Source organism: Pseudorasbora parva, chromosome 22, assembly GCF_024679245.1.
Source record: "Pseudorasbora parva isolate DD20220531a chromosome 22, ASM2467924v1, whole genome shotgun sequence".
NCBI lineage: Eukaryota > Metazoa > Chordata > Actinopteri > Cypriniformes > Gobionidae > Pseudorasbora > Pseudorasbora parva.
The window spans coordinates 781,546-809,367 of NC_090193.1; the positions used below are offsets into that span (position 1 = coordinate 781,546).

Sequence of the window (27,822 nt, forward strand, 5' to 3'; positions counted from 1 at the left end):
AGAGAAACAGGACACACATACACACACACACACACACACACACACACACACACACACACACACACACACACACACACACACACACACAGTGAAACAGGACACACATTAGATGAATGCAGACTCTAGAACTGAGCTCTGATCTTTAGGCTGTCGGCGTTGGTCTCCACCACGATGCTCTCGATCCGCTTGTGGTACTGCTCCAGTGTGGAGAGGAGATGCTCGTAGATCTCCTGCGGAGGAGCAGACACGTTACTTCTCACACACACACACACACACACATACACACACACACACACACACACGCACGCACGCACCTGGGCTTTTTGAGTGTGCTGGTTGCACTTATGTCTCAGCTCTTGCATCTTTTCCTTGAACTGCTTGGTTTCACGGTTGCTTTCTTCTATCTTCTTCACATATTCCTCTCGTTTCTGGTGGATTTTGTCGTATTGCCTGAATAAAATGAGGGAATTAGTGGTTCTCATCAGAGACAGATGAAGCTCCTCTCTCCATCCTTCCATCTATAAACACTTTAAAAACCTTTTAGAGTGAGCTCTGATGAACAGAGCACTTGCTTTTAACAAAGATTGTATGTTTGTATTCGCTTAAGTTAAGTACAATAACTTGCCTGTGTTCTAGTATGTGTAGTGTATGTTTAGAGATTAGTGATGATTTGTGTAATCCATGTCTTGTCTTTTATGTATATTTTATTTTATTGAAACGTTTGGCCGCCAGTCTTGGCCAGGACTCTCTGGGAGAGGAGTTATTGTAGCTCAATGGGACTTTCCTGGTAAAATTAAGGTTAAATAAATGTAAATCCTTCAGTCTGTGGTGTAACAACACACACATCACCGGTATTATGGGGGAACCTGGTCCACAGGGCAATGGTGACACCAGATATACAAATGTTGATGATTCTGCTTGCACTACCGGCATCCTCAGAACCCCTGAATATTACACCGCTGCATTATTATACATGCATTACTGTTACTGTTATAATGTAGAGCAGGCACCGGTTGGATCTCTGACACACTCTCCCCTCAACGATTTCATAACTTAGTTAGCGAAATGCTATTAGAACAGGTTAGCGAGGGTTAAACTGCTAATACTTGCTATAGCACATATGGACCTTTAAATCGAAAGTGACTTATACTGTAATAAAAGCATACACGTTTGATACAAATGAAAGTCTTCCTTCCAGTTCTTCACACACATGGATGTATAAAAACACATGCATTCTATTTATTATTTATAAAAAATCTTCTAGCATTTAGCACAGGAAGTGTATTATCACATGATGCTTAATAAAAGTGTAAAGATGGTTTTCCACATACCCATAAATGTTTTTGACCTGCTGATCTTTGACCTCTTTCTTCTTCTGGCGACGGATCTGTTGTTTGGACTGCTTGTCGAGCTTCATGCCAAGCGCTCTCTTCATCTGAGCCTCTTCATTGCTCATGCTCTTCAGCTCTTTCTGCAAGCTTTCATTCATGGCTGCCAATCGCTGGACCTGATCATTTAAACACATGAAACAAGAAAACCTTTCCTTAATAATGACATCTTCAGGGCTGGACGTGTGGCTCGTGGTTTTCTAAAGTTAGTAGCCACTCAAGTTTGGAAGGACACAGGAGTTTTGACATTGAGACCATGGGGAAAATCTGCCATTTAGATATTTGTAATATCTCATAATTTGTCAGCAGGTTTATTAGGCTGCTGTCACTTTAAGACATCCACTGAACACAGAACTGACGCGTTACGGCTGGGCTCTACGCTAACATCTTTCTTGAGGAGCACTTGTGCTTCTAATAAAACATCTTTAGGAGCACATTCTGATCCATAACACACATTCCAAATATAACTCTCATATTACAGGACGATATTTAACCCTTTAAAATAATGTCCAGGGGCATTTTTACCATTATAAGAGCAATGTTTACTACTCGTATTAAATAACCCTAACAATTAAAACAGAAAAGTTGTTTTTAAAATGTTAATTAAACAGTAAATTCGTGAGGTGTCTGGTTAGTGCGCATGGCTGCGTCGTCACAGCCGTTTCCCCTTGTAAACAATCGTTGTTTGAAGTGTAGTCCGTCGCACAGGTTTTTGCACTTGCTCCGCTGACTGAAGGCATGAAAAGCTGTCGACTGCTGTAGAAAACATAGCCTGTTTCTCAGTGTTGATGCACTTGGGCAGTTCTAGTTTTATTTTCGATTGTATCTATTTATGAGAATCGATCGGGTCACTCGCACCGGCGCGCCTAAATATTTTTTCATAGTTGCACGTGGTAATTTTTAGGCGAAAATGCACCTAAAATGGCCGCCGTGTAGAGCCCTGTGCGGGAGTACTTGCCCAGACAGCATTTAACATTTACATTTAATCATTTAGCAGACGCTTTTATCCAAAGCAACTTACAAAAAAAGGGTAGAGCAATAGAAGCAACGAAACAAACAAAGCCAACAACCTGTAAGAGCTGTAAGAAATCTCAATTAATTAGCAGAGTACACAACTGTTGTTTTTTTTTTTTTTTTTTTATAGCCAGCTACAACAAATACTCACGTACGGAAAATACAGAACACTGGATTTGGATAGCTAAGATAACAACCCATTAGGACTAAGGCTGATGCCCCAACTGTTGTCGTTAATGCAGATTCAGTGGCCCAATGGGTTGGTTTTGTATGGCATTCTAGCTAAACGCGCAGCAATAGCCATCTACAGCAAAAACTCACGTACGCAAAATACAGAACACTGGGTTTTGGTAGCTATGATAACTATGTAACATACCCGCCTGAAGGCACAAATCCGGATGAGAGACGTAGATATGATCAGTAAGTGCTATTCTGTATTGGTCAAGTGCAATAGGAAAAGTGCAATTGGAAAAGATGTGTCTTAAGATGTTTTTTAAGAATGGCTACAGACTCGGCAGCACGAATTGAGATCGGCAGGTCATTCCACCAGGTGGGAACGGTCCAGGAAAATGTCCGTGAGAGCGATTTCATGCCTCTTTGGGAAGGAACCACGAGGCGCCGCTCATTCGCAGAACGCAAGCTTCTGGAGGGTGTGTAAGTCTGAACAATTGAGTTTAGGTATAATGGTGCAGAACCAGTGGTTGTTTTGTAGGCGATAACTAGTGCCTTGAATTTGATGCGAGCAGCCATTGGCAACCAGTGCAGTTTGATGAAGAGAGGCGTAACATGCGTTCTCTTCGGCTCATTAAAGACCACTCTCGCCGCTGCATTCTGGATCCGCTGCAAGGGTTTGATAGTGCATGCTGGAAGCCCAGCCAGAAGAGCATTACAATAATCCAGTCTGGAGAGAACAAGAGCTTGAACCAGGAGTTGTGCAGCCTGTTCTGATAGGAAGGGTCTAATCTTTCTAATGTTGTATAAAGCAAATCTGCAGGACCGGGCTGTTGCAGTAATGTGGTCAGTGAAGTTTAACTGGTCATCAATCACAACTCCAAGGTTCCTGGCTGTCCTTGATGGAGTTATGGTCGATGAACCAAGCTGATTGGAGAAATTTTGATGAAGTGCTGGGTTGGTTGAGAAAACAAGTAATTCTGTCTTTGCAAGATTGAGTTTAAGATGATGCTCTTTCATCCAGTCAGAAATGTCTGTCAGACAGGCAGCGATACGAACACTGACTGTAGGATCATCTGGTTGAAATGAGAAGTAGAGTTGAGTGTCATCCGCATAGCAGCGATAGGAGAAGCCGTGTTTCTGAATGACAGAACCTAATGATGACATGTAGATGGAGAAGAGAAGTGGTCCAAGGACTGAGCCCTGGGGAACCCCAGTAGCTAGATTATAAGACTTAGACACTTCACCTCTCCATGACACCCTGTAGGACCTACCAGAGAGGTAAGACCTGAACCACTGGAGGGCAGTTCCTGAGATACCCATCGTCTTAAGTGTTGACAGGAGGATCTGGTGGTTAACTGTGTCAAAAGCAGCAGACAGATCCAGCAGAATGAGCACTGAGGATTTGGAAGCTGCTTTTGCAAGTCTTAGTGCCTCAGTTACCGAGAGCAAGGCAGTCTCGGTCGAATGGCCGCTTTTGAAGCCGGATTGGTTGTTGTCTAGGAGGTTGTCCCTTTCAAGAAACATAGAGAGTTGATTGAACACAACTCGCTCAAGGGTCTTTGCAATGAAAGGCAGAAGGGATACCGGTCGGTAGTTTTCTAAAAGTGCTGGATTCAGAGAGGGTTTCTTAAGCAGTGGGGTTACCCGAGCCTGCTTAAATGCCGTGGGAAAGGTTCCCGTATGAAGAGAAGTGTTGACAATGTGAGTGAGTGCAGGAGTGATTGAAGAAGAAATGGCCTGAAGGAGGTGAGTGGGAATAGGATCAAGTGGACAGGTAGTAGGGTGATTGGAAAGGATGAGTTTAGAAATATCTGCCTCGGAGAGCGGAGAGAAGGATGGAAGTGTGTTCGTGTTAGTTGTTGAGATGTGCGTGTCAGTTTGTGATGAGGAGAACTGTTTGCTGATGAGGGATGTTTTGTTTGTAAAAAATGATGCAAAGTCATCAGCTGTAAGAGTTGATGAAGGAGGGGGAGGAGGAGGACAAAGGAGAGAGGAGAATTTTTTAAAGAGTTTGCGAGAGTCAGAGCAATTGTTGATTTTGTTGTGGTAGTATGTTGTTTTAGCAGTGGAGACATTTGTAGAGAAAGAAGAGAGAAGTGACTGATACAAGGTAAGGTCAGTATTGTTTTTAGATTTATGCCATTTCCTCTCTGCCGCCCTGAGTCCAGAGCGATGTTCACGGAGAACTTCAGACAGCCAGGGGGCAGATGGGGTGGGGCAGGCTGGTCTGGATGAGAGGGGGCAAAAACTGTCTAAGGAGGATGTTAAAGTGGAGCAAAGAGTGTTGGTAGCACTGTTAGTGTCCAGTGCTGAGAACTGAGCAGGTGGAGGGAGTGAAGATGAAACTATAGTGGATAGGCGAGAGGGAGAGAGGGAGCGTAGATTACGCCGAAAGGTGATCTGTGTTGGAGTGCGTGTTGTATCAGGAGTCAGTATGTGGTTAAGAGTGATGAGAAAGTGGTCTGAGGTGTGTAATGGAGTAACTAAAGTGTTGTCCGTGGAGCAGTTGCGTGTGTATACAAGGTCTAATTGGTTACCTGATCTGTGAGTAGCCGTAGTAGATACTAACTTAAGGTCAAATGAAGTCAGTAGAGTGCTGAAGTCTGCAGCTAGGTGTTTATCAAGATGGATGTTGAAGTCACCAAGCAGAATCAGTGGAGTGCCATCCTCAGGGAAGTTAGAAAGTAACACATCCAACTCCTCCACAAAGTTACCGAGGTGACCTGGAGGACGATAGACCACTACCACATGGATTTTAACAGGGTGAGTAATAGTGATTGAGTGCGATTCAAATGAATTGGCCGGTAGAGACGGTAATGGATCAAATTTCCAATCATTTGAAATAAGCAAACCAGTACCCCCACCCCTCCCAATAGGCCGAGGAGTGTGTGAAAAAGTTAAATTGGTTGAAAGGGCTGCAGGAGTGGCAGTGTCCTCTGGTTTGATCCAGGTCTCAGTTAGGGCCATGAGGCTGAGCTGAGAATGAGTCCCAATAGATGAAATGAAGTCTGCTTTGTTTACAGCCGACTGGCAATTCCAGAGACCAATTGGAATAAAGAGTAAAGTAGCAGAGGATGTTAGGATATAGCGCAAATTATTAGGATTGCGGCGTCTCGTGCGTACAGAGCGTGATTTACGAGTGCTAGTAGTTATAGTTGAGATTTGAAAGCACATGGTGAATACAGATTAGAGAAAAGGCCAGATCGGAATTAGAAAAGAGCCGAACACAAATAATGAAAGGAAGATGATACTCAAGTGGCTTGTCGAGGTCCTTGCTCGAGAGGAGTTGCACAGGGAAGAGTTGAAGTCTTTACACTCGTCGGTCTTCACACAAGGAGGGCTTCACACTGCCACTTCAGCTGCCGCGGACTATCACGCTATTTATACTCACTTGAGTATCGTTATTGAAAGCAGCTGGGAACGCCCCCAACAAACTGACTCCCAACGTGGCAAAGACCAAACAAATGCTAACTCCCACACACACCACCACAATACACCAAAACTACTAATACACACCACTGCACCACACAGACACACTTATCCAACAACAAATGAACAAACAATCAAAAATGAGAAAAGTTACAAACACTTACACAGTAGTTGTCTATCAGTCAATCAATGCTTCACCTCTAGCCAACTGCTAACAAACACACGAGGCTTTTAATACCTCGCTGGCCACGCCCCCAACAAACTGACTCCCAACGTGGCAAAGACCAAACAAATGCTAACTCAACAAATGCTAACTCCCACACACACCACCACAATACACCAAAACTACTAATACACACCACTGCACCACACAGACACACTTATCCAACAACAAATGAACAAACAATCAAAAATGAGAAAAGTTACAAACACTTACACAGTAGTTGTCTATCAGTCAATCAATGCTTCACCTCTGACAGCATTTTGACATTATTTTGTGTGTGTTTGATTAGGTCCAAAATAACTTACATTAGTTCTGAGAGGCGGCTTTATGTGCTGTACTTTGGGTGTGAGCACAAAATCTGCAGGAATAAGTCAAATCTATCCCGGCACGATCACATAGATGCCTCATTCGACCGATCCACGCAGGCACTAATGAGGCATCTATGTAATATATATCTATGATCGCGCCGGTATTTTGGCCTCACTCAGCGGAAGTAATGGTGCTGGGAACACTAGATGAGATTCGTCTGATGTTAGGTGAGAAATAACACAAATACTGTTGTGCTTCTGGCAGGAAGCGATCGTTTCGTGTCTTCAGACATCAGTGTGTCTCCACGAGCCGCAGGGTTTAATATGGATTCGTATGTCTGTGTGTGTGTTTTACTCTCATAGAAATACACCCCATTGACGTGCATTATACGAGCAACGGCTGAGTTAAAAATCTTCATTTGTGTTCTCCTGAAGAAACAAACACACCGACATCTCAGACGCCCTGCAGATAAACATCACAGGATCATTTATGGGTCAACTATCTCTTTAATGTTACATCTTTAATATATTATTTTGAAAAGTGTACGAGGATGGATTTTATGGTATCCTGTCCTTCCGTCTAACAGTGATACGGGTTATTAATGTAACCCAAATCTCTGTGTGTGTGTGTGAGTGTGAGTGTGTGTGTGATGTCACACCTACATCTCAGACGCCCTGCAGATAAACATCACAGGCTCATTTTTGGGTGAATTATCACTAAGTTTACAACATTTTTTAATTAAATTAAATGTAATATATTTTTCTACTGGTCCTTGTTTTAAATACCGTAGGTCATACAAATATTAATATCGACCGATATGAAACACTGTATTTTCCGGACTATAAGTCGCATCAGTCAAAAAATGCGTCATGAAGAGGAAAAAACATAAGTCGCATTAGGGCAGAAGCGTCCTCGCTCGCTGTGCATAATCGAGCAGCAGAAAGAAAGTCTGAAGCGAGTGAGAAGCTTGTGAGGGACTGGCGAAACCAGACGTTACTTTAACTGTAATAAAGAAAACAAAGAAAGCTAATCGTTTAATTCTGCAGTTTGTAATTTGCAGAATAGGATTTTCTTTATGGGGGGCATATAGTTTGAGTTAAGTCTCGGTTGTTATCTTTAAGTTAATATTTCAGTGAACAGTATTTTCTGTTTTCAGCGGTTTTCTTCAGCTGTAGGCTACAGGAGCAGCATAGAGCGCCCTCTCGCGGCTGTAGACGGAGCTAAATGATTATTCTTGTCAGTCAGTATGAATTAAATTTGATATATAAGGTCACACCTGTCTATAAGTCGCAGGACCAGCCAAACTATGAAAAAAAAGTGCCTTATAGTCCGGAAAATAGGTTATATGGTGCCAGTATTGAGCTGTAGTGAGCACTGTGAGCTTCAGAGCTTCACCTCCTCCTTCTGCTGGTTGGTCTTGCTCATGCTGATCTGCAGATCCTGGAGCTGTCTGAGCAGAACCTGCAGCTCTGCCTCCACCTGACCCGCACACTGGACCAACATCTGCAGCTCCACCAGCCTTTCATCAGCCAGCTCCTGTCTCTCACACACACACACACACAGAGACAGACAGATAGACACACACAATCAGTGAGTGAACAACGATCTGCGCCACCAAAACAACACCTGCATCTAGTCATAAGCAAATGCCCACATGACCGCAGGTGTGCAGTATGCAAATGAGACGCACCTTTGACATCTTAATGCTCTTCACATTCTCTTTCATCCTCTCCATCTCGTTTTTCAGCTCTTCAGGCGACTCCACAATCTGAGACTTCAGCTTGGAGATCTCATCCTTCAGCGTGGCCACATCCACTTTCCTCTGAGTCTGCGGGGAAGCGCAAAAATACACCACAATAAATAAATATACAAAACACCTTTGTGTTACCCTAGTGTCACTCAGATCCCCTGAGCTTAACCAGAGGCCAGAATAACTCACTGCGGTCCCCTCATAATGAAGGACTCATCCAGGCACACGCCTTGGCTTTTCTTCAGCTTATGTGCAACCAAACGTCACTTCCTTTAATGAAATGTCGATTCTCACATACAGGACTTCTCCACTCATGTGTTCGGCTTAAACACATCTCTTCCCAAAGATCTCTTCCAAAGATGGACGGTATATATAGAGTTTAAAAAATATATCGATATATTTTTTAGAGACGATATGGAAGGAGGCTATACCGTTTATATCGATATACAGCAGATTGATACGAACGCATCTGAAAAATAGCATGAGATGCATAAATGCTCTTCTTACTCAGTATTTTTGTCTTGTTTCTAGTCCAAACATCTAAAAAAATCTTAAAACAAGAAGTATTTACTAGACAAGCAAAAGTAATTGTCTTGTTTAGAGATGTGGTGCTTTCCTCAGTGCATAACTTACATTTCATAGGTTTAATCTCCATCTGAAAATGTAAGAAAGTCCCAGGAACGAGCGCCGCCACGCACATAACAGACGGAGCGCAACAGAAGAGGAACGCAATAATTCAGACTAAAATATACAGATTTCTAAAACAGATTTCTTTGTATTTCTTAAAATTATTCTTTTTGTTTTTAGATCGTAAACCCCCAATTTGCACATAATATATTGCATAGCCTACACTACATTCACTGTATTTGTTCATAGCCTTCAATAATCAACAGTGTTTTTAGGACACCATTGGACAGGATGTGAAAAAATTATTTAAAAAAATTCCAAATAGAAAAACGTAGAAAACACAGATATGTGTGATACGTGTATCGCCATTCAACCAAAAAATGCCGAGATATGATTTTTAGGCCACATCGCCCAGCATGATCTTAATATCGTTTTTACTCTGATACGTCTTAATACGGAAGAAAAGATCTGTGACTTTAACCCGGATTCAAACTTAAGTCTGATTAAATGATCTGATACATACCAGCTTCTGCGAGATCTCCGCGATCTCCGTCTTGCACTGAGCAACCATTTCACTCATAGCCGTCTAAAGAGAGAACATGCAGTCAAATTAAAAACAAAAGGGAATATGGCAAGTCAACACCAGGACTTAAATTCACAAGATATTATGAAAATGTGGCCAATTATTACTTCTATTTTCAGTATACATTTTACATTTACATTTAATCACTTAGCTGACGCTTTTATCCAAACAACTTACAAAAGAGGAAAGCAAGTGAACAAACTTTTGTTTTTTATATAAACAAACAAATAAACAGAAAATGTAATTGGATAGTTAAGTGATACACATGTTAATCAAATTAGATGCAGTGTATGAGATATTGTGTTGTAAGTATGGCCGTTTTGCACACATATTGCATAAGGTAAAATGCCACATCAATGCATTCCGGTATATCTTTCATAACATTTGAGAATCATCTTTAAACAAAGTTTGATTTAAAAAAAATCTGAAACATTGGTGAATTAAAAATAAAATCCCATTGTTTTTGCCTAAACATGTCATTTTATTTTTAAACAATATCCTGGTAAAGAATCCTGGGGCCTGTTCTTCGTACGCCGCTAACTCAGTGAGCTGGATTTGAGTGTTGATGATTTGTCTCGATCTCGGATTATTTGGTTCTTCGAAGCTCATCCTGGACTTGTTGTCATAGCAACAGGTCCGTCAGCTTAAACCTGCTCAGGCTTAGTTCATGTAAACCGGATTAGATCGCCTCTTGAGGTGATGTTTAAAATCTGTCCCAGCCACTGATACTTTATTACAAGACTTCATTACTGAACCAGGGGCAATAATAATTTAATAATAAATATAACAGTTTATCTGAAAATAATATTTTAATGTTGTGTAAAATGTGTGTATAATACTATAGACACAGTCACTTGATTGAGAGATTTATTTGTGAATTGTGATGGAATAATTCCTTTATAGTTGTATTGGAGGTTTACACACACTGTGCAGTTAATCTCCGTCGTGCGTTAATGTGAGTGATGACGGATATTATGGGATACAAGAGATGCAGATCATTTAATCTTGACTGTTAAGAAACTTTAATTAATACCGTCACAACAAATCTGCTTCAAATTTAATTAAAAATGAAATTACAACATTGAAATAAAAATGTAAAGTGTGTACAAATATGATAAAATCGTGAATATAAATAATTGGGAATCATGTTCATCAAAACAGTGCACATTAGTTTATCTAACTCTTATGTTGGTTTGGTCGTTTGTCTGTTTCTTTATAAAGGTTCAGAAATTCGTGTTTTTTCTTTGACAAGTTTTTAGCCAGGTGTCTTTTTTAATTATATGATGTCATTCCGTTGTCTTGACGGCAGCCAATCGCTGCTGATCGTGGTTTCGAGTCTCGATCATCTGCCCTCTTCAGGGAACACAGGCACGAGCAGTGATCTCAGATAACTTCATCCAGATATATTAATCCAATCCGCAAATTCGTTTGAAGAGCCAAATAAGCCAGAGATCAGTTATCAGGATTAGAAGATCTGGCATCTGTCTGTCTGTCTGTCTGATCAAATCATCTCAGATGTGTTAAGCGAGGTACGAAGAACAAGCCCCTGCTGTCAACTACATATCAATAAAATGTAATTTTTAAAAAATGTAAAGAAAAAACCCTTTTCTTCTGTCCCAGGAGGTTAATGCATGAGGTCTCAGGTGAAGTTGTTAAGAATTGTGAGATTTAGACGTCTCTAATGCAACACTTAGCCGTATGCAGAGCCCATTCAGGGCGGAAAACACACAGCAGGTTCCAGAGCAAACGCCTAGCCTGGTTAAACCCAGAGTTAGGGTCTGGCAAAGCTTCATAGACAAATCATTTCCAAAGGGGCGAGTGTGTGTGTGTGTGTCACCAAAGGACGATGATGATTGCAAAGGGACGGAGAAACATCTGAGACAGCAAATCTCTGTTTGTGATTTCGAGGAAGATGTTGCAATGGCTTATGACGACTTTTGTCATTGTTGTAAAAGAAATATGATAATAGCTGGTGTCCACCCGCCACTCCATCAACATTTGAGCCAAATGTGGAAACCCTAATCGCATCTCAGAGCAACCGAAACATCTCGGATTGACAGAACACATCGAGCTCTGATCACATTCGCCGCCGCTGTAAGGCGTCTGTATTGCGATTAAAACGCCATTTGCAATATTTAGAAAATAAAATAATATTGGTGAGTCTTTGGATTATTGTGTCTCACAAACTTAATTCAAATTCAGTCGTTTCAGATGATTTTTTTAGCCATTTTCAGACTTGAGCATAGTTACGCTAGTTATTTATTTATAATTATATTCAAATTTTTACATGATTACCAGATCTAGCGCCACTGCAAAAAATGCTCTTCTTACTCAGTATTTTTGTCTTGTTTCCAGTCCAAACATCTAAAAAATCTTAAAACAAGAAGTATTTACTAGACAAGCAAAAGTAATTGTCTTGTTTTGGGGAAAAATAACTCAAAATGAAGAGAGTTTTTGCTTAAAATAAGATAAATATCTTAATAATCTTAATTCAAACAGAAAACAAGATTATTTTTCTCACCCCATTGGCAGATTATTTATCTTATTTTAAGCAAAAACTCTCTTCATTTTGAGTTATTTTTCCCAAAACAACACAATTACTTTTGCTTGTCTAGTAAATGTTTCTTAATGTAGATATTTAAACTAGAAACAAGACAAAAATACTAAGTAAGAAATGCATTTTTTGCAGTGTGTGAGAAGGCCAGATCCAGAGGTGTGTGTGTGTGTGTGTGTGTGTGTGTGTGTGTGTGTGTGTGTGTGTGTGTGAGAGAGAGATCACACTCCTCATCCTCCTCATCACAGTAGACGGTGTAATCCACATCTGGAGCCCAGTATTGTTCTTTGCTCGGGTTTTAACGAAAAGGAAAAGTTTAAATTGTTTAAAACAGACGCGATAGTGATGTTCATCCATCTTAGTACTGTACAAACTCTGCTTCCCCGTCGCTGCGCTGTCGTCATCGTGTAAAGCAACGTTTCGGATTGGTGCATCGGTTTCGGCGGATTAGAAATGGGTTTGAATGGGCTCTTCGCCAGACTACTTGCAGAGCAAATCTAAATTTGCCGGAAGTTGTCTGGGTTTTCCCAGGCTAGAAAACACTGTTCGGTCCATTATATTTGTGTTGTGATCTCACCACATCCTGGTACTCGTGCTGAGTGTTGTTGGTGAGCTCCGCCAGGGCCGCCGCCAGCTCTTTAGCCTCCGCTTGCTGCTCCGGTGGAATGGTCCTGTGCAGGAGGACACCAAACGTTCATAAAGAAGCAGCTTTTCTAATAATACACATTTAAAAAAGACCTCTGCACTTACGTTAGCTTCTCAATCTTCTTCTCAGCCGCCTTTATTTCTCTTGTGTAAGCCTGGAGTCTGTCCATATCCGACCGCTGTTTGAAAAACACATGACATTCTGTGCTTAAACAGGTCAATCAATCAACTTTATTTATATCGTACTTTTACAATGACGATTGTTTCAAAGCAGCTTCACAGTGTTAAACAGGACAATATTGCAACAAAATTTGATTTGGCGAGTTTGATTTGGATATTTAATTCTATAAACTAAGACCTAATTAATCAATTTTATTTGTATATTTAGTTGAATAACTCTGATCATAATGTTAGTGTCCCCAACTGAGCAAGCCAAGCCAAAGGCGACCAAAGGAACCGAAACTCCATCAGGGCATGATGGAGAAAAATAAACCTTAGAGAAACCAGACTCAGTTCTCCTCTGGCCTATTAACACACAGCAGAGGATTATTATTCTGGACACCGCACAGGTCAGAAATCATATTAGAGCAGAATATTCAACATTTTTGGGCATCACGCAAGAGACGGGTTCATTTAGGATGGTGCGTCGATTACACAAGAATATAAATACTTACATGATGGTTTTTAATGTTGACCTTTAGTGTGTGAACGCAAAAATGAGCTTGTGTACAGAAGCAGGGCTCGACATTAACGCTTGTCCGGGACGAGTGGATTTCTTGGAAGTGAAAGATAATTTTATTTGCCCGACGGACAAGAGACTGATTAAAACGCCAATAACAAAAAAATAACTAACGAATCACCGAAATGCAAGAATGATTCTGCATTAATTTAGTGTAAGTGGCGATTGATAATGGATATGCATAATATATAATGTAATGAACTGACGGTAACAACGCGCTGTAGACGCTCGTGCCTCTCGAGGAGAAATCACAACATGAGAAACTGAGCTAAACATTCAACATGTGCAGTTTATATATTTATAACACACGATACAGTTAAACATCACACAGCCAAGAGTGTTTTCCTGAAGACCATCACGACTGAAAATGACACTGATGTCATACGACAGCTCCATAAAGTACTAATGAACATTAATCACTTACATTTTAGATGCAATAATGACTGTTTTTGTTCCGTTTGGTCCAGCAGCGAAAATAGATCACGGCAGAACCGTAACGCATCTCACAGCAACAGTGTGTGTGTGTGTGTGTGTGTGTGTGTGTGTGTTACTGAACGATTCAGTGTTTGAATGAATTGGTTGAATCAAAGATTCAATAACCTGTTCGTAAACGACTGACTCATTCTTGAATGAATCGACTCAATGACTCACCTCACTAAGACTCACCTGCTGCCACCTACTGGCGGTTTGGTTTCATGATTAAACATACTTTTCAACATTTCTTATTTGTTTATTCAAAACTACAAATCCCATAACATTATTTAATGCAGTGGTAATTTTTACGTGTAAATTATTTAATTTGTTTGGTAACAGCCCTATAGTGTCTTATTCTAATTTATAGATCAAATTTAAGAATAAAATATGAAACCTGAAGCATAGCCTATAATTAATAAGATTAGGGGGAAAATGCCCTTTATAAAAGGTAAAAATATCACAAATATGTTGATTTAAATATGTCAAAGCTGATTGAACACTGGTGAGAATATTGCTTCAGAAAAATTATATTTACAACACACACACACACACACACACACACACACACACACACACACACACACACACACACACACACACACACACACACACACACACACACACACACACACACACACACACACACAAAAAAACACTTCCGGACAAGTGAGTCGATTCAAATGTTCTTTTACATTATTTTAACTCCTGCATTTTTTGCCTTGTTGCCCTTTTAATTTATGTATTTCTATATTATAATTATTCATTCTTCTTAGCCTTCCTTTGCTTATTGCACTTAGCACTTTATTGTGAAGTACTTTAGTGTGGCTCAGCCATCTTTAAATGTGCTATAGAAATAAATTTGACTTTGACTTTTGACTACAAATCTCTAACAAGATGACTGTAACATCCCAGCTGAATTAATCAGAGATGTGAGAGCATGAGTGCTCCTTTTAAACAATGAAGAAAAAACGGCAACTTACAAAACTTTGCTGGTGGGCAGCCGTCATTTCCAGCCTCTGCTTCCGGAAGTGGAGGAAGTTTTGGATTGCGCTCAGAATAGTTATTGTTCGCTTCAACTCTGTACAAGAGAGACAAAAAAATAAAAGACTTCTTGAAATCGAAGCGATTGCTCTGGACACTGAAAAACCTCAGGTTTTTAATAACCTCGAGTCCAGCATCACAGTCTAATCCGTTTCATAATGAACTGGAAAAATATCTAAAATGTATTTAGCCCTTATATTGAAAAATTCTCTTTAATTGGTCTTAAAAAGCACTTAATTTATCTTCATGAAAACTGCAGAAACCCTGATGTATAATTGACAATTACAAAACGTCGATATGTTCTCTAATGTAAATGTCTAAGCACACAATGAGTATTAGTGACACTTCAGAGTCTGAGAATAGAGACCCAAAATGTTGAGATGAGAAATCTTGTGCTTTTCTGCCTAAACCGAGAGCAATAATCCTCATCTTAACTCAGATGTGATGTTCAGACCCAATGCTGATATTTGCTCTTGTTTTAAGCTCAAACTCTCTTCATTTGTTCAGTTCCTCAGAACACAAGACTTGATTTCTTCCCTTTGCTGTCGTTAATGAATCTTGATTTAAGGATGTTCTGAGTTTGAGCTGGAGAACAGAAATCCTGAGGAAGATCCTCATTTCTGCAGCGCATGTGATTTAATGCACAGCCTTATGAAATCTGATGTATAGTTTATTGTGTTCATGTTTCTGGCCTCTGCTTTAACGGTCAGATTAAATGTGCCGGACTCTCGCTCATCTTCTGAACACAGATGAAGATATTTGTAATGAAATGGACAGATTTCTGTCCTCCATTGACAGGCTAAGCAACTTCCACTGAGGCTTCAGAAGCTCATAAAGAGAAACGGATCCGTACGGATCGAGCGGATTATTCCAGATGTTCTGAAGAGACTCCATGGCTTTATATGAGGAAGGAAAGTCTGACGGGTTTGAGCGACATTAGGGAGGAAATGATCCCAGGACTCTCATTAATGGAGAACTGGCCCTTTAAGAGGCGGACCTGCTGTTGATTTATTCAGACAAGTGTTGACCAATCCCGTGTCTTTCTGTATTATACAGTCAGTTCTGTTTTTCTGAGTGCATTCTGTAACTCCGCCCACATTTAATGCATCACAGAAACCATACGGCCCTGATTTAAATGCCATGATAGAAAATGTAAGACTATGCTCCAATCTAAGACATTTTTAAGGCCTTACAGTCAAATGAAGACTTTAAGATCTACATTTGTTTTTGTTCCTGAATCGTTTCACTCTATATATACAGCACAGTAGATTATTTAGCACCTGCTGTCACAAATGCTGTTTTAAAGGTGCACTATGTAACATTGTTTCAATAAAACATCTAAAAACCACTAGGCCAGTGTTATATATTTTGTTCAGTTGAGTTCTTACAATATTCCAAATGCTTCAAACTATTTGTAAATCGTGAGAACGTTGCTATTTTTTAACCAATGAACCGGGACGTGTGAGGGTGTGGTGTGGCCTGTCGATGACATCATTTCTGCGTTACCCTCGGTTACGGTTTTATTCTGCAGAAGCGCTTATCTCTTATAATGAACAGAGCTGCGTTACCTCACACTCACGACTGGAGTAGAGGAAATGGCGCCGGCAACTGTGGCATAATAAAAGTCCCACTCTGCTTCGCTATAGTAACGTTAATAATCACATCCATCAACATGATTTCTGTCCCGAGTCTTTCCCACCGGCTGTGAGGTGAAGAACACGTCCCAAGATTCTGCGCTCAAACTTGGCGTCATCAAACTACGCCTTTGCTTTGGCAAAATATTTATATTTAATTTTATTTCAAGTTTTTATTTCCAGTTAGTCATTTTAAAACTTACTTCAGTTTTTGCCAAGAAACATTTCTAATTTTCCTTTAAAGTCTTCCAAATAAATTATTTTTTCCAGCATTATGTCAATTTACAGAAATGGTTTTAGTGGGCATCAGAAGCAAATAAAAAGTGGAACACCCATGGAATAATTAATGTGTTTAACCCCCCACCATTATTTACAGAAAAAGCTTTATGAAATCGTCCGATCCCCCACTCATTCAAAGAACATGAGAAATAACTCATAAGTTGCAGTTCATAAGAGGAAGTAAAAGCCACTTACTGGGGTTGAGCAAGTCATTCAGGGAGAAGTCATACACATGACACAGCGGTAAGAACTGGCACCTAAAAGACACACAGATTAGTTCTGAAGTAATCATGCAAATCTTTCACAACGTTTATAAGGGAAGCTCTCACATGCGCATGTAGACGCTCATGACCGGCGTAACCCACTCATACAGCATCGGGTACTGGACGTTCTCAGACAACGGCACCTAAACAAAACACAGTGTAATAAGCAGTGTGTGTGTGTGTGTGTGTGTGTGTGTGTGTGTGTGTGTGTGTGTGTTGCGCCCGGGCCCATAGCCTCACAGTTTTGATCTGATAATGAGATGTTGATGATAAACTCACATTGTAATGGCACTCGGGTCTGAAGCGAAACAGAAGCTGCAAAACTCTCATGTAGAGTCTCTGAATGGATTCGGCCTGAAAAACAAACAGTTTTTAAATGTTCGCCAGTGATGCATTTAATACATAAGTTTACAGGTTTTACAAACTTAAACAACTTTTACTCATTACGTACCCTCGTGGTCAAATTCATTTTCACACTGCTTTACACCGGAGTGATATTACACTGCTTTACACTGGAGTGACATTACACTGCTTTACACTGGAGTGATATTACACTGCTTTACACTGGAGTGATATTACACTGCTTTACACTGGAGTGACATTACACTGCTTTACACTGGAGTGACATTACACTGCTTTACACCGGAGTGATATTACACTGCTTTACACTGGAGTGATATTACACTGCTTTACACTGGAGTGACATTACACTGCTTTACACCGGAGTGATATTACACTGCTTTACACTGGAGTGATATTACACTGCTTTACACTGGAGTGATATTACACTGCTTTACACCGGAGTGATATTACACTGCTTTACACCAGAGTGATATTACACTGCTTTACACTGGAGTGATATTACACTGTTTTACACTGGAGTGATATTACACTGCTTTACACTGGAGTGATATTACACTGCTTTACACCGGAGTGATATTACACTGCTTTACACCGGAGTGATATTACACTGCTTTACACCGGAGTGATATCACACTGCTTTACACCGGAGTGATATCACACTGCTTTACACCAGAGTGATATTACACTGCTTTACACCGGAGTGATATTACACCGCTTTACACCGGAGTGATATTACACCGCTTTACACCGGAGTGATATTACACTGTTTTACACCGGAGTGATATTACACTGCTTTACACCGAAGTGATATTACACTGCTTTACACCGGAGTGATATTACACTGCTTTACACTGGAGTGATATTACACTGCTTTACACTGGAGTGATATTACACTGCTTTACACTGGAGTGATATTACAATGCTTTACACCGGAGTGATATTACACTGCTTTACACCGGAGTGATATTACACTGTTTTACACTGGAGTGATATTACACTGCTTTACACCGTAGTGATATTACACTGCTTTACACCGGAGTGATATTACACCGCAGTGATATTACACTGGAGTGATATTGCACTGCTTTACACCGGAGTGATATTACACTGGAGTGATATTGCACTGCTTTACACCGGAGTGATATTACACTGCATTACACTGCTTTACACCGGAGTGATATTACACTGCATTACACCGGAGTGATATTGCACTGCTTTACACCGGAGTGATATTACACTGCATTACACTGCTTTACACCGGAGTGATATTACACTGGAGTGATATTGCACTGCTTTACACCGGAGTGAAATTACACTGCATTACACTGCTTTACACCGGAGTGATATTACACTGCTTTACACTGCTTTACACCGGAGTGATATTACACTGGAGTGATATTGCACTGCTTTACACCGGAGTGAAATTACACTGCATTACACTGCTTTACACCGGAGTGATATTACACTGCTTTACACTGGAGTGATATTACACTGCTTTACACCGGAGTGATATTACACTGCTTTACACCGGAGTGATATTACACTGCTTTACACCGGAGTGATATTACACTGCTTTACACCGGAGTGATATTACACTGCTTTACACCGGAGTGATATTACACTGCTTTACACCGGAGTGATATTACACTGCTTTACACCGGAGTGATATTACACTGCTTTACACCGGAGTGATATTACACTGCATTACACTGGAGTGATATTACACCGCTTTACACTGGAGTGATATTACACCGCTTTACACCGGAGTGATATTACACTGCTTTACACTGGAGTGATATTACACTGTTTTACACTGGAGTGATATTACACTGCTTTACACTGGAGTGATATTACACTGCTTTACACTAGGGCTGGGCGATATGGCCAAAATTTCATATCCCGATATAGCTCATTTGATATCCCGATAACGATATACATAACGATATAGCAACCTTTCTATTAATTCAGTTTATGAATAGTCTATACAAAATTGCAATGTGGAAATGCGGTTTGAAATGATATACAAAACAAATACAGGTAGTATGGACTACATTTTTATTTTATTTAGAACCTTTTTTTAAAGCAAGACTGTTAGTAAAGTTAACACCTGCCTAGGGATGTTAACCGATGACCGTTTGACCGATGGCTGACCGTATCAACGTTAACCGATCAAAGTTGTCGGTTAAAATAAATAAAAAAGTGATCTCTAAATTAGGCTATTATAGACAGTGGACTAAACGCTACTACAGTTGGCCGTCTCATTCCAAAATCTTTTTGTGTGATTGAACATATCCCTCGCACTCAATTTTTCATAACTCGCCTGTTTGTACTTAATAAACCAATAAAAACATTTGGCGCGAGGTCACAGCGTTTGGGTTTGCGCGCTCACAAGGTTTGCAAAAAGTAAACACTCGAGGTTAGAGCCAGAGCAGACGACAGTATGAAGCGTGCATTTCGCTTAAGATGGGCTTACATTTGGAAATATATTACATCTTCATTTCAGTGGTAACACATAAGGTGTTGATCGTCTTTCTTTATTATTGTTAGCAGTAACGTTACCTCAAACTAAAGCGGCGTCTCTTCGGAGCTGTCATTTTCTTAAATGAGCCGCGGCAATGATTCAAATGAGCTTCTAAGGCTGGACAAACGCCTTTATTTTCAACGCGATCACCTTGTACCCAAACCATTTCGAAACTAAGGAGCCATTTGTCCTCTGATTACAAACAAGCTCCTCTGCGGCGCGTTTGCGGGACTCGTGTTTCGCGCTGTGGGGGATTTGAAAAAAGTGACGTGAGTGGAAGGGAGGCTGCAGCGCGTGTGTGTGTGTGAGTGAGAGAGCGAGAGAGAGACAGAGGGAGCGCGTTTATGTATTGCATGGGCATGCCGTGGCGTGAGGTGCATCTTGACGTAAAATTCTGCCATAAACGCCTTATCGTGGCGTAAGCGATAGAGCCTTATATAAAACGATAGACATTTTCTATCGTCCAGACGATATATTTCGTCATATCGCCCAGCCCTACTTTACACTGGAGTGATATTACACTGCTTTACACCGGAGTGATATTACACTGCTTTACACCGGAGTGATATTACACTGCTTTACACCGGAGTGATATTACACTGCTTTACACCGGAGTGATATTACACTGCTTTACACCGGAGTGATATTACACTGCTTTACACCGGAGTGATATTACACTGCTTTACACTGGAGTGATATTACACTGCTTTACACCGGAGTGATATTACACTGCTTTACACCGGAGTGATATTACACTGCTTTACACCGGAGTGATATTACACTGCTTTACACTGGAGTGATATTACACTGCTTTACACCGGAGTGATATTACACCGCAGTGATATTACACTGGAGTGATATTACACTGCTTTACACTGGAGTGATATTACACTGCTTTACACCGGAGTGATATTACACTGCTTTACACTGGAGTGACATTACACTGCTTTACACTGGAGTGATATTACACTGCTTTACACTGGAGTGATATTACACTGCTTTACACTGCTTTACACTGGAGTGATATTACACTGCTTTACACCGGAGTGATATTACACTGCTTTACACCGGAGTGATATTACACTGCTTTACACCGGAGTGATATTACACTGCATTACACTGGAGTGATATTACACCGCTTTACACTGGAGTGATATTACACTGTTTTACACTGTAGTGATATTACACTGCTTTACACTGGAGTGATATTACACTGCATTACACTGGAGTGATATTACACCGCTTTACACTGGAGTGATATTACACTGCTTTACACTGGAGTGATATTACACCGCTTTACACTGGAGTGATATTACACCGCTTTACACCGGAGTGATATTACACTGCTTTACACTGGAGTGATATTACACTGTTTTACACTGGAGTGATATTACACTGCTTTACACTAGGGCTGGGCGATATGGCCAAAATTTCATATCCCGATATAGCTCATTTGATATCCCGATAACGATATACATAACGATATAGCAACCTTTCTATTAATTCAGTTTATGAATAGTCTATACAAAATTGCAATGTGGAAATGTGGTTTGAAATGATATACAAAACAAATACAGGTAGTATGGACTACATTTTTATTTTATTTAGAACCTTTTTTTAAAGCAAGACTGTTAGTAAAGTTAACACCTGCCTAGGGATGTTAACCGATGACCGTTTGACCGATGGCTGACCGTATCAACGTTAACCGATCAAAGTTGTCGGTTAAAATAAATAAAAAAGTGATCTCTAAATTAGGCTATTATAGACAGTGGACTAAACGCTACTACAGTTGGCCGTCTCATTCCAAAATCTTTTTGTGTGATTGAACATATCCCTCGCACTCAATTTTTCATAACTCGCCTGTTTGTACTTAATAAACCAATAAAAACATTTGGCGCGAGGTCACAGCGTTTGGGTTTGCGCGCTCACAGAGTAACCCCAGAGTGCAGTCTGGACGATGGGGCGGGGCGACACATTAAGGCGGGGCGACACGTGTCGCTCCGCCTACACCCAATTTCATTGGTTTATAATATAGCGAATCTTATTGGCGTAGACGCTTGAGCATGCGCATTCCTTTATGTACGTCTTTAGAAATGATCTACCTACGAGCTACCTGCATCTGTGTGGGGAAACGACAAACATGCAGTAAAACTTCGGCTCTCGCTGTTGTTTTCGCCGCTTTTAAGGTGAGTTTAGTCCATAAAATCACACAAGTAATACACATTACTGTTCCTGACACTTTTCTTACCTTTACTATGTTATATTTACTTGATAGAAATGTGACGTTAGTGTCTTTGAGGAAGTAGATATGCAAAACAGAACTAACATTTTTTAAAAGAGGTAATTTAGGCTAACTATTGTTTTTGAACGTTTAATCACATTTTATGTTTAGATGAGAGGTTTTGATAGTTATGTAAAGGTTTTGCTGATAAATTTGTCAATGGATGATAGCAATAAGCACATTTATTTAACCTAACGGACCTCGCAGAGTGCGAAAATCCAAGTAGTTGAAACCTGTTCTGGTCTCTCATGGTAAACAAATATGGATAAAATGTTCTGTGATTTCAGGAGCGACAGAAAAAACCTCTACAACAAAGGAAAGCTTTAATACATTTAATAATATGAATGTACATTATTGAAAGCCACTAAACTACGAATACAGTTTGTACACAAACACAGTAGATAATGCTGTACATGTAGCATTTATATAGCATCTATCCATAAACTGTAAGGTTTGGCCTTACAGAAATACAGGTGGTGAACTGAAAAAGCTAATTAAATAAGTTAATATAATTTTTTTTCACAACATTTACCTGTATCACTTTGCATCTGTAAATTTCTTATGAAAATGATATATATATCTTATTACTCATTTTAAGACGGCTTTGACATCCAAATGTCAAACAGTATGTACAGTGACACTGAATGAACAATACTAAATTAGTAAACCTAAAAAAAATATATAAAAAAACATGCATTTTTTTCTTTTAAAACTGACATTTTAAACAATATTTTTTTGGCACTTTGACAAATTGTTTAATTTTTATTTTTCTAGATTATTCCATGCTGATGGACTGCAGGTCCTATCTCAGAGGTCCTATGTACCGGTACGTATGTAAAATCTCAAACATGCACTAGTACCATTCAAAAGTTTGGGGTTATGTTTTTTTTAATAGTTATTTATATAGCACTTTACTGGGTACTCAAAGTGCTTTACATATGCAAGGGGGGAATCTCCTCCACCACTAATGTGCATCATCCACCTTGATGACACGACAACAGCCACATTGAACCAGAACACCCCGGCTTATTGTTGGAGAGGAGACAATCAGTTCTCTTTGTCAAAATAGTATTTATAGATGTCTTGCTCTGGAAGCAGTCTCGTGCTAATATAATTACAGATCCTGCAACATCCATTTTTGGATTAAATCAATGCTTTGTTTATAATGAGGAGGATGTTTTAAGCTATGAAACTTGCAGAATGCAACAAATAACTTAATCACAACTACCTCAAGTGGCCACTGACTAATGCAACATTTTTTATCTTCTTTCTTGTTTCAGATGCTGCCATAGAACGGCATGAGAAGGCAACGGTTTGGTAGAACTGAGGTTCCAATATAAGAGTGTGCACATGATGTCCCAGTAGACGGCGTGTAACTGTATTACACCAACTGAGTGGCAAAAACACTGAGTGGCAGGATTGGTGTTCAGCGTGAATGCTGCAAAAACAGCGCAACACCCAAAACACATCTGGGAAAGGGTTAGGTACAAATAGATACAGTTGACTGCACATTCAACAATAAATCAGAGCAATCTTTGTACAACCTTCCGAAAGCTACAGAAAGACAAACAAATAGATTGCTGCTATTCTCAGAAACAACCTGAATCCAGACATCAGAAAATTTTATGTTAGATATGTAAAATTTTGGGCTAAAATCATATACTAGGTCATATACTGTATTGACAACTCGTAATATGACGATTATATAATCATCTGGATTTAGAGCTACCTAAACTGTATTTATAGTATTTGTTTAGCAGATAAAGTGTTCACAGGCTTTGCTTTATATATTTCCCCGGCATTGGAATCAGGTACATATAAATGTCTGAAAGTCCAATTCCTGGCCAAACACTGGTTCTTTGGCGAGTTGTAATAATCACTGTTGAATCCAAATACATTTAATTTATTTCAGGAAAAAAAGAAGCTTGTTTTGCTCCCATTTCTGCAATTTCTCTTATTAAAGTAAGCCCTGCTCCAGAATGTTTTGCCACTCAGTCCAGCTGAGGGTCGTGTCCCAACGGGAAAGTGACATCAGCGCACACCCTCTATTAAAGAAAAGAGACTGGCCTATTGCAAATCCAAGTTTACATTAAAGCTTTTTATTTTGAGTTAAAGTCTATTTGTGTCTGGATTTGCAAAATTTTATTTTTTGTACAGTTAAGTTTATACATGCTCTCTGTACTTTTACTTTTTGTTAACATCAATAAAAATCACAAACTATTGTTGTTTAGCATGTGTTCTCTGCAGACAAATTTTGATTTTATCCATTGGGTCAACATTTTTGCATTGTCTGGAAAATATGAAATTTTGACTTTATCATTACAAATTTAATGATGTTTATAAAATGAAAATATTTACATATATGGAGGCACACTTATGTAAAATATATTAAACAGCTGCATTAATATATAATTCAAAAGATTTACATATATAGAAAACGAATATATTAACATATATTAGAAATTAGAATATGCACATATATTGCAAATTATTGTATTAACATATGTATAGCTAAACTTATTCACACATAAAGGAAATAAAAAATATTAATAAGGTGCCAATCTATTTTGATTTAAGTAATTTTAATATATGAAAATCTATTATTAATATATTCCACACGGTGTAACTTCTTTGTGGGTATTTATGTGCTCAAATGCGTATATTGCAATAAATGTTTCTATCACTTCTCTTCTTGGTATTTACTGCAAGTCCTCGGGTAGTGTTGCACAGATTTACAGGAGTGAAAATTATTTTCATCCCGTTTGTACACAGATGCATGCACAATGCGAGGGTAGATAAATAAATTGATTTTTAATATCTAATTTGTCACATGTCAACCCGTTGAAACTTAGCTATTTAGTCCTACAATAAAATATGGACCTTTAAAACTATAAATTAGACATACATAGCCCCACATATTTTATTAACAGGGAAAGACTTTATACCGCTTTAGCACTTTATACAATTGGACAACAATCTCGTTTAAACGACTGGTCATGCTTTAAACTAAAATTAGCCGTTTGTGTTCGGAGGTGTCCAATACTACAGTTAATAATTAATTATCATTTGCGTAAAATCCGGGTTTGTGCTGATCCACAGAACCTGAAGAAGCCAAATGTTAAACAGCTCTATTAGCCTTAATTATGCCGGAGGGACCGTCACCAAGCGCTCGTTTTTGCGTTTTGTTTCATTTAAAACAATATATGAATCTATGCCGTGTGGTTCATTCATAAAATCGCACATTAAGAAATGCGCATGCGCAGGCTTGAAGCGTCTACGCCAATAAGATTTGTTGCATTGTAAACCAATGAAATTGCATGTGGGCGGAGCGACACGTGTCGCCCCGCCCCCATGTGTCGCCCCGCCCCATCGTCCAGACTGCACTCTGGGGTACTTGCGCTCACAAGGTTTGCAAAAAGTAAACACTCGAGGTTAGAGCCAGAGCAGACGACAGTATGAAGCGTGCATTTCGCTTAAGATGGGCTTACATTTGGAAATATATTACATCTTCATTTCAGTGGTAACACATAAGGTGTTGATCGTCTTTCTTTATTATTGTTAGCAGTAACGTTACCTCAAACTAAAGCGGCGTCTCTTCGGAGCTGTCATTTTCTTAAATGAGCCGCGGCAATGATTCAAATGAGCTTCTAAGGCTGGACAAACGCCTTTATTTTCAACGCGATCACCTTGTACCCAAACCATTTCGAAACTAAGGAGCCATTTGTCCTCTGATTACAAACAAGCTCCTCTGCGGCGCGTTTGCGGGACTCGTGTTTCGCGCTGTGGGGGATTTTAAAAAAGTGACGTGAGTGGAAGGGAGGCTGCAGCGCGTGTGTGTGTGTGAGTGAGAGAGCGAGAGAGAGACAGAGGGAGCGCGTTTATGTATTGCATGGGCATGCCGTGGCGTGAGGTGCATCTTGACGTAAAATTCTGCCATAAACGCCTTATCGTGGCGTAAGCGATAGAGCCTTATATAAAACGATAGACATTTTCTATCGTCCAGACGATATATTTCGTCATATCGCCCAGCCCTACTTTACACTGGAGTGATATTACACTGCTTTACACCGGAGTGATATTACACTGCTTTACACCGGAGTGATATTACACTGCTTTACACTGGAGTGATATTACACTGCTTTACACTGGAGTGATATTACACTGCTTTACACTGGAGTGATATTACACTGCTTTACACTAGAGTGATATTACACTGCTTTACACTGGAGTGATATTACACTGCTTTACACTGGAGTGATATTACACTGCTTTACACTGGAGTGATATTACACTGTATTACACTGACTGCATTAAATAAAGTGTGAGCATGTGTGTCACCTTTGGGTTGGGAGTAATGTCGCTCTTGGTGAAATGTTTGGCCTCTTGTCCAGTCAGAACCTCGGTTCGGTAGAACTGCACAATAGCGTCCACCTTATACACCGGGAACGTGTTTTCAGTCATACCTGCTGCTCCTGAAGGAGAAACCAAATTATTAACACTTCACACACACACACACACACACACACACACACACACACACTTGTCCAGTAACACACACATTTATCAGTCACTTAAAACACACTTCTCCAGTTACTCACTCACATACATACACACACACTAATAACACACACTTCTCTAATCACTCACACTAGTACGCACGCATACACACACTTTGCCAGTCACTCACTCACATTTATCCAGTCACATTAATAACACACTTCTCCAGTCAGTCACTCACACCACACACACACTAATAACACACACACACACATTTATCCAGTCACATTAATAACACACTTCTCCAGTCAGTCACTCACACCACACACACACACTAATAACACACACACACATTTATCCAGTCACATTAATAACACACACTTCTCCAGTCTGTCACTCACACTACACACACACACACACACACACACACACACTTCTCCAGTCAGTCAGACGCTGTTTACTACGGTAGCTGAAGCGTCGACAGAACCCGCTGAGGAGAATATAACGGTCACCGGCACATTATTAAACTATTAAACATCTCAAAGACACAGACATTTATTACCCTCTTTTTCACACTGCTGTTCCGACATTATTCACAATCTATAACAAAAATCAAACTATTGTACGAACCAAGTTCAAGCTTACGTCCCTCGCCGTCAACTGAAGCAAATTTAAACTTTAGGCGCCTCTGTCGTCGCTTCCGTCTGCGTCACGTGTCATCGCGTGTGGCGCCCTCAATTGGTCAGTATGTTGAGCGGCCGTTTCAATGGGGCGCCGTCCGCCATGTTGGAACGGTCGAGAGCAGAGCGTCTGCCGAGACTAATGTATGAACATCTATTATATGAAAGACTTTAGCTAAGCAGATGATTTTGCAAAACTAACACAATACAAAACAAAGGCTATGGAGGACGAAACCTGCTAAAACAGTAAATAAATATGCAAATAAATATTCCCACGAAATTGTACATATATAAAAAAGTGTGCAGATAAATCCTCATATTCTTATTCCAACATAAATAAATATATAAATAATT

At 39.8% G+C, this 27,822-nt stretch overlaps 1 protein-coding gene and 1 long non-coding RNA gene across 3 annotated transcripts; one reads left to right on the forward strand and one right to left on the reverse strand.

Moving 5' to 3' along the window:
• Nucleotides 1-36: 36 nt before the first annotated feature.
• nuf2 (UF2 component of NDC80 kinetochore complex) lies at nucleotides 37-27,573 on the reverse strand. Of its 2 annotated transcripts, none has more exons than XM_067431229.1 (14): nucleotides 27,419-27,573; nucleotides 26,630-26,763; nucleotides 17,406-17,480; nucleotides 17,193-17,269; nucleotides 17,059-17,120; nucleotides 14,890-14,987; nucleotides 12,802-12,875; nucleotides 12,629-12,722; nucleotides 9,438-9,500; nucleotides 8,228-8,365; nucleotides 7,933-8,073; nucleotides 1,332-1,507; nucleotides 315-450; nucleotides 37-230 (listed from the first exon to the last, which is right to left on the reverse strand). In XM_067431229.1, the coding sequence occupies exons 2-14, from the start codon at nucleotides 26,750-26,752 to the stop codon at nucleotides 123-125; spliced, it is 1,365 nt and encodes a 454-aa protein (XP_067287330.1). In that variant the 5' UTR covers nucleotides 26,753-26,763; nucleotides 27,419-27,573; the 3' UTR covers nucleotides 37-122. The 2 variants fall into 2 exon arrangements, with proteins under 2 accessions (XP_067287330.1, XP_067287329.1); XM_067431228.1 differs by having other exon boundaries at nucleotides 27,351-27,458.
• On the forward strand, nucleotides 21,947-24,373 carry LOC137058396 (uncharacterized). Its single transcript, XR_010900677.1, has 3 exons — nucleotides 21,947-22,196; nucleotides 23,066-23,117; nucleotides 23,572-24,373. It is a non-coding gene; the product is annotated as an uncharacterized lncRNA (long non-coding RNA).
• Nucleotides 27,574-27,822: the final 249 nt, after the last annotated feature.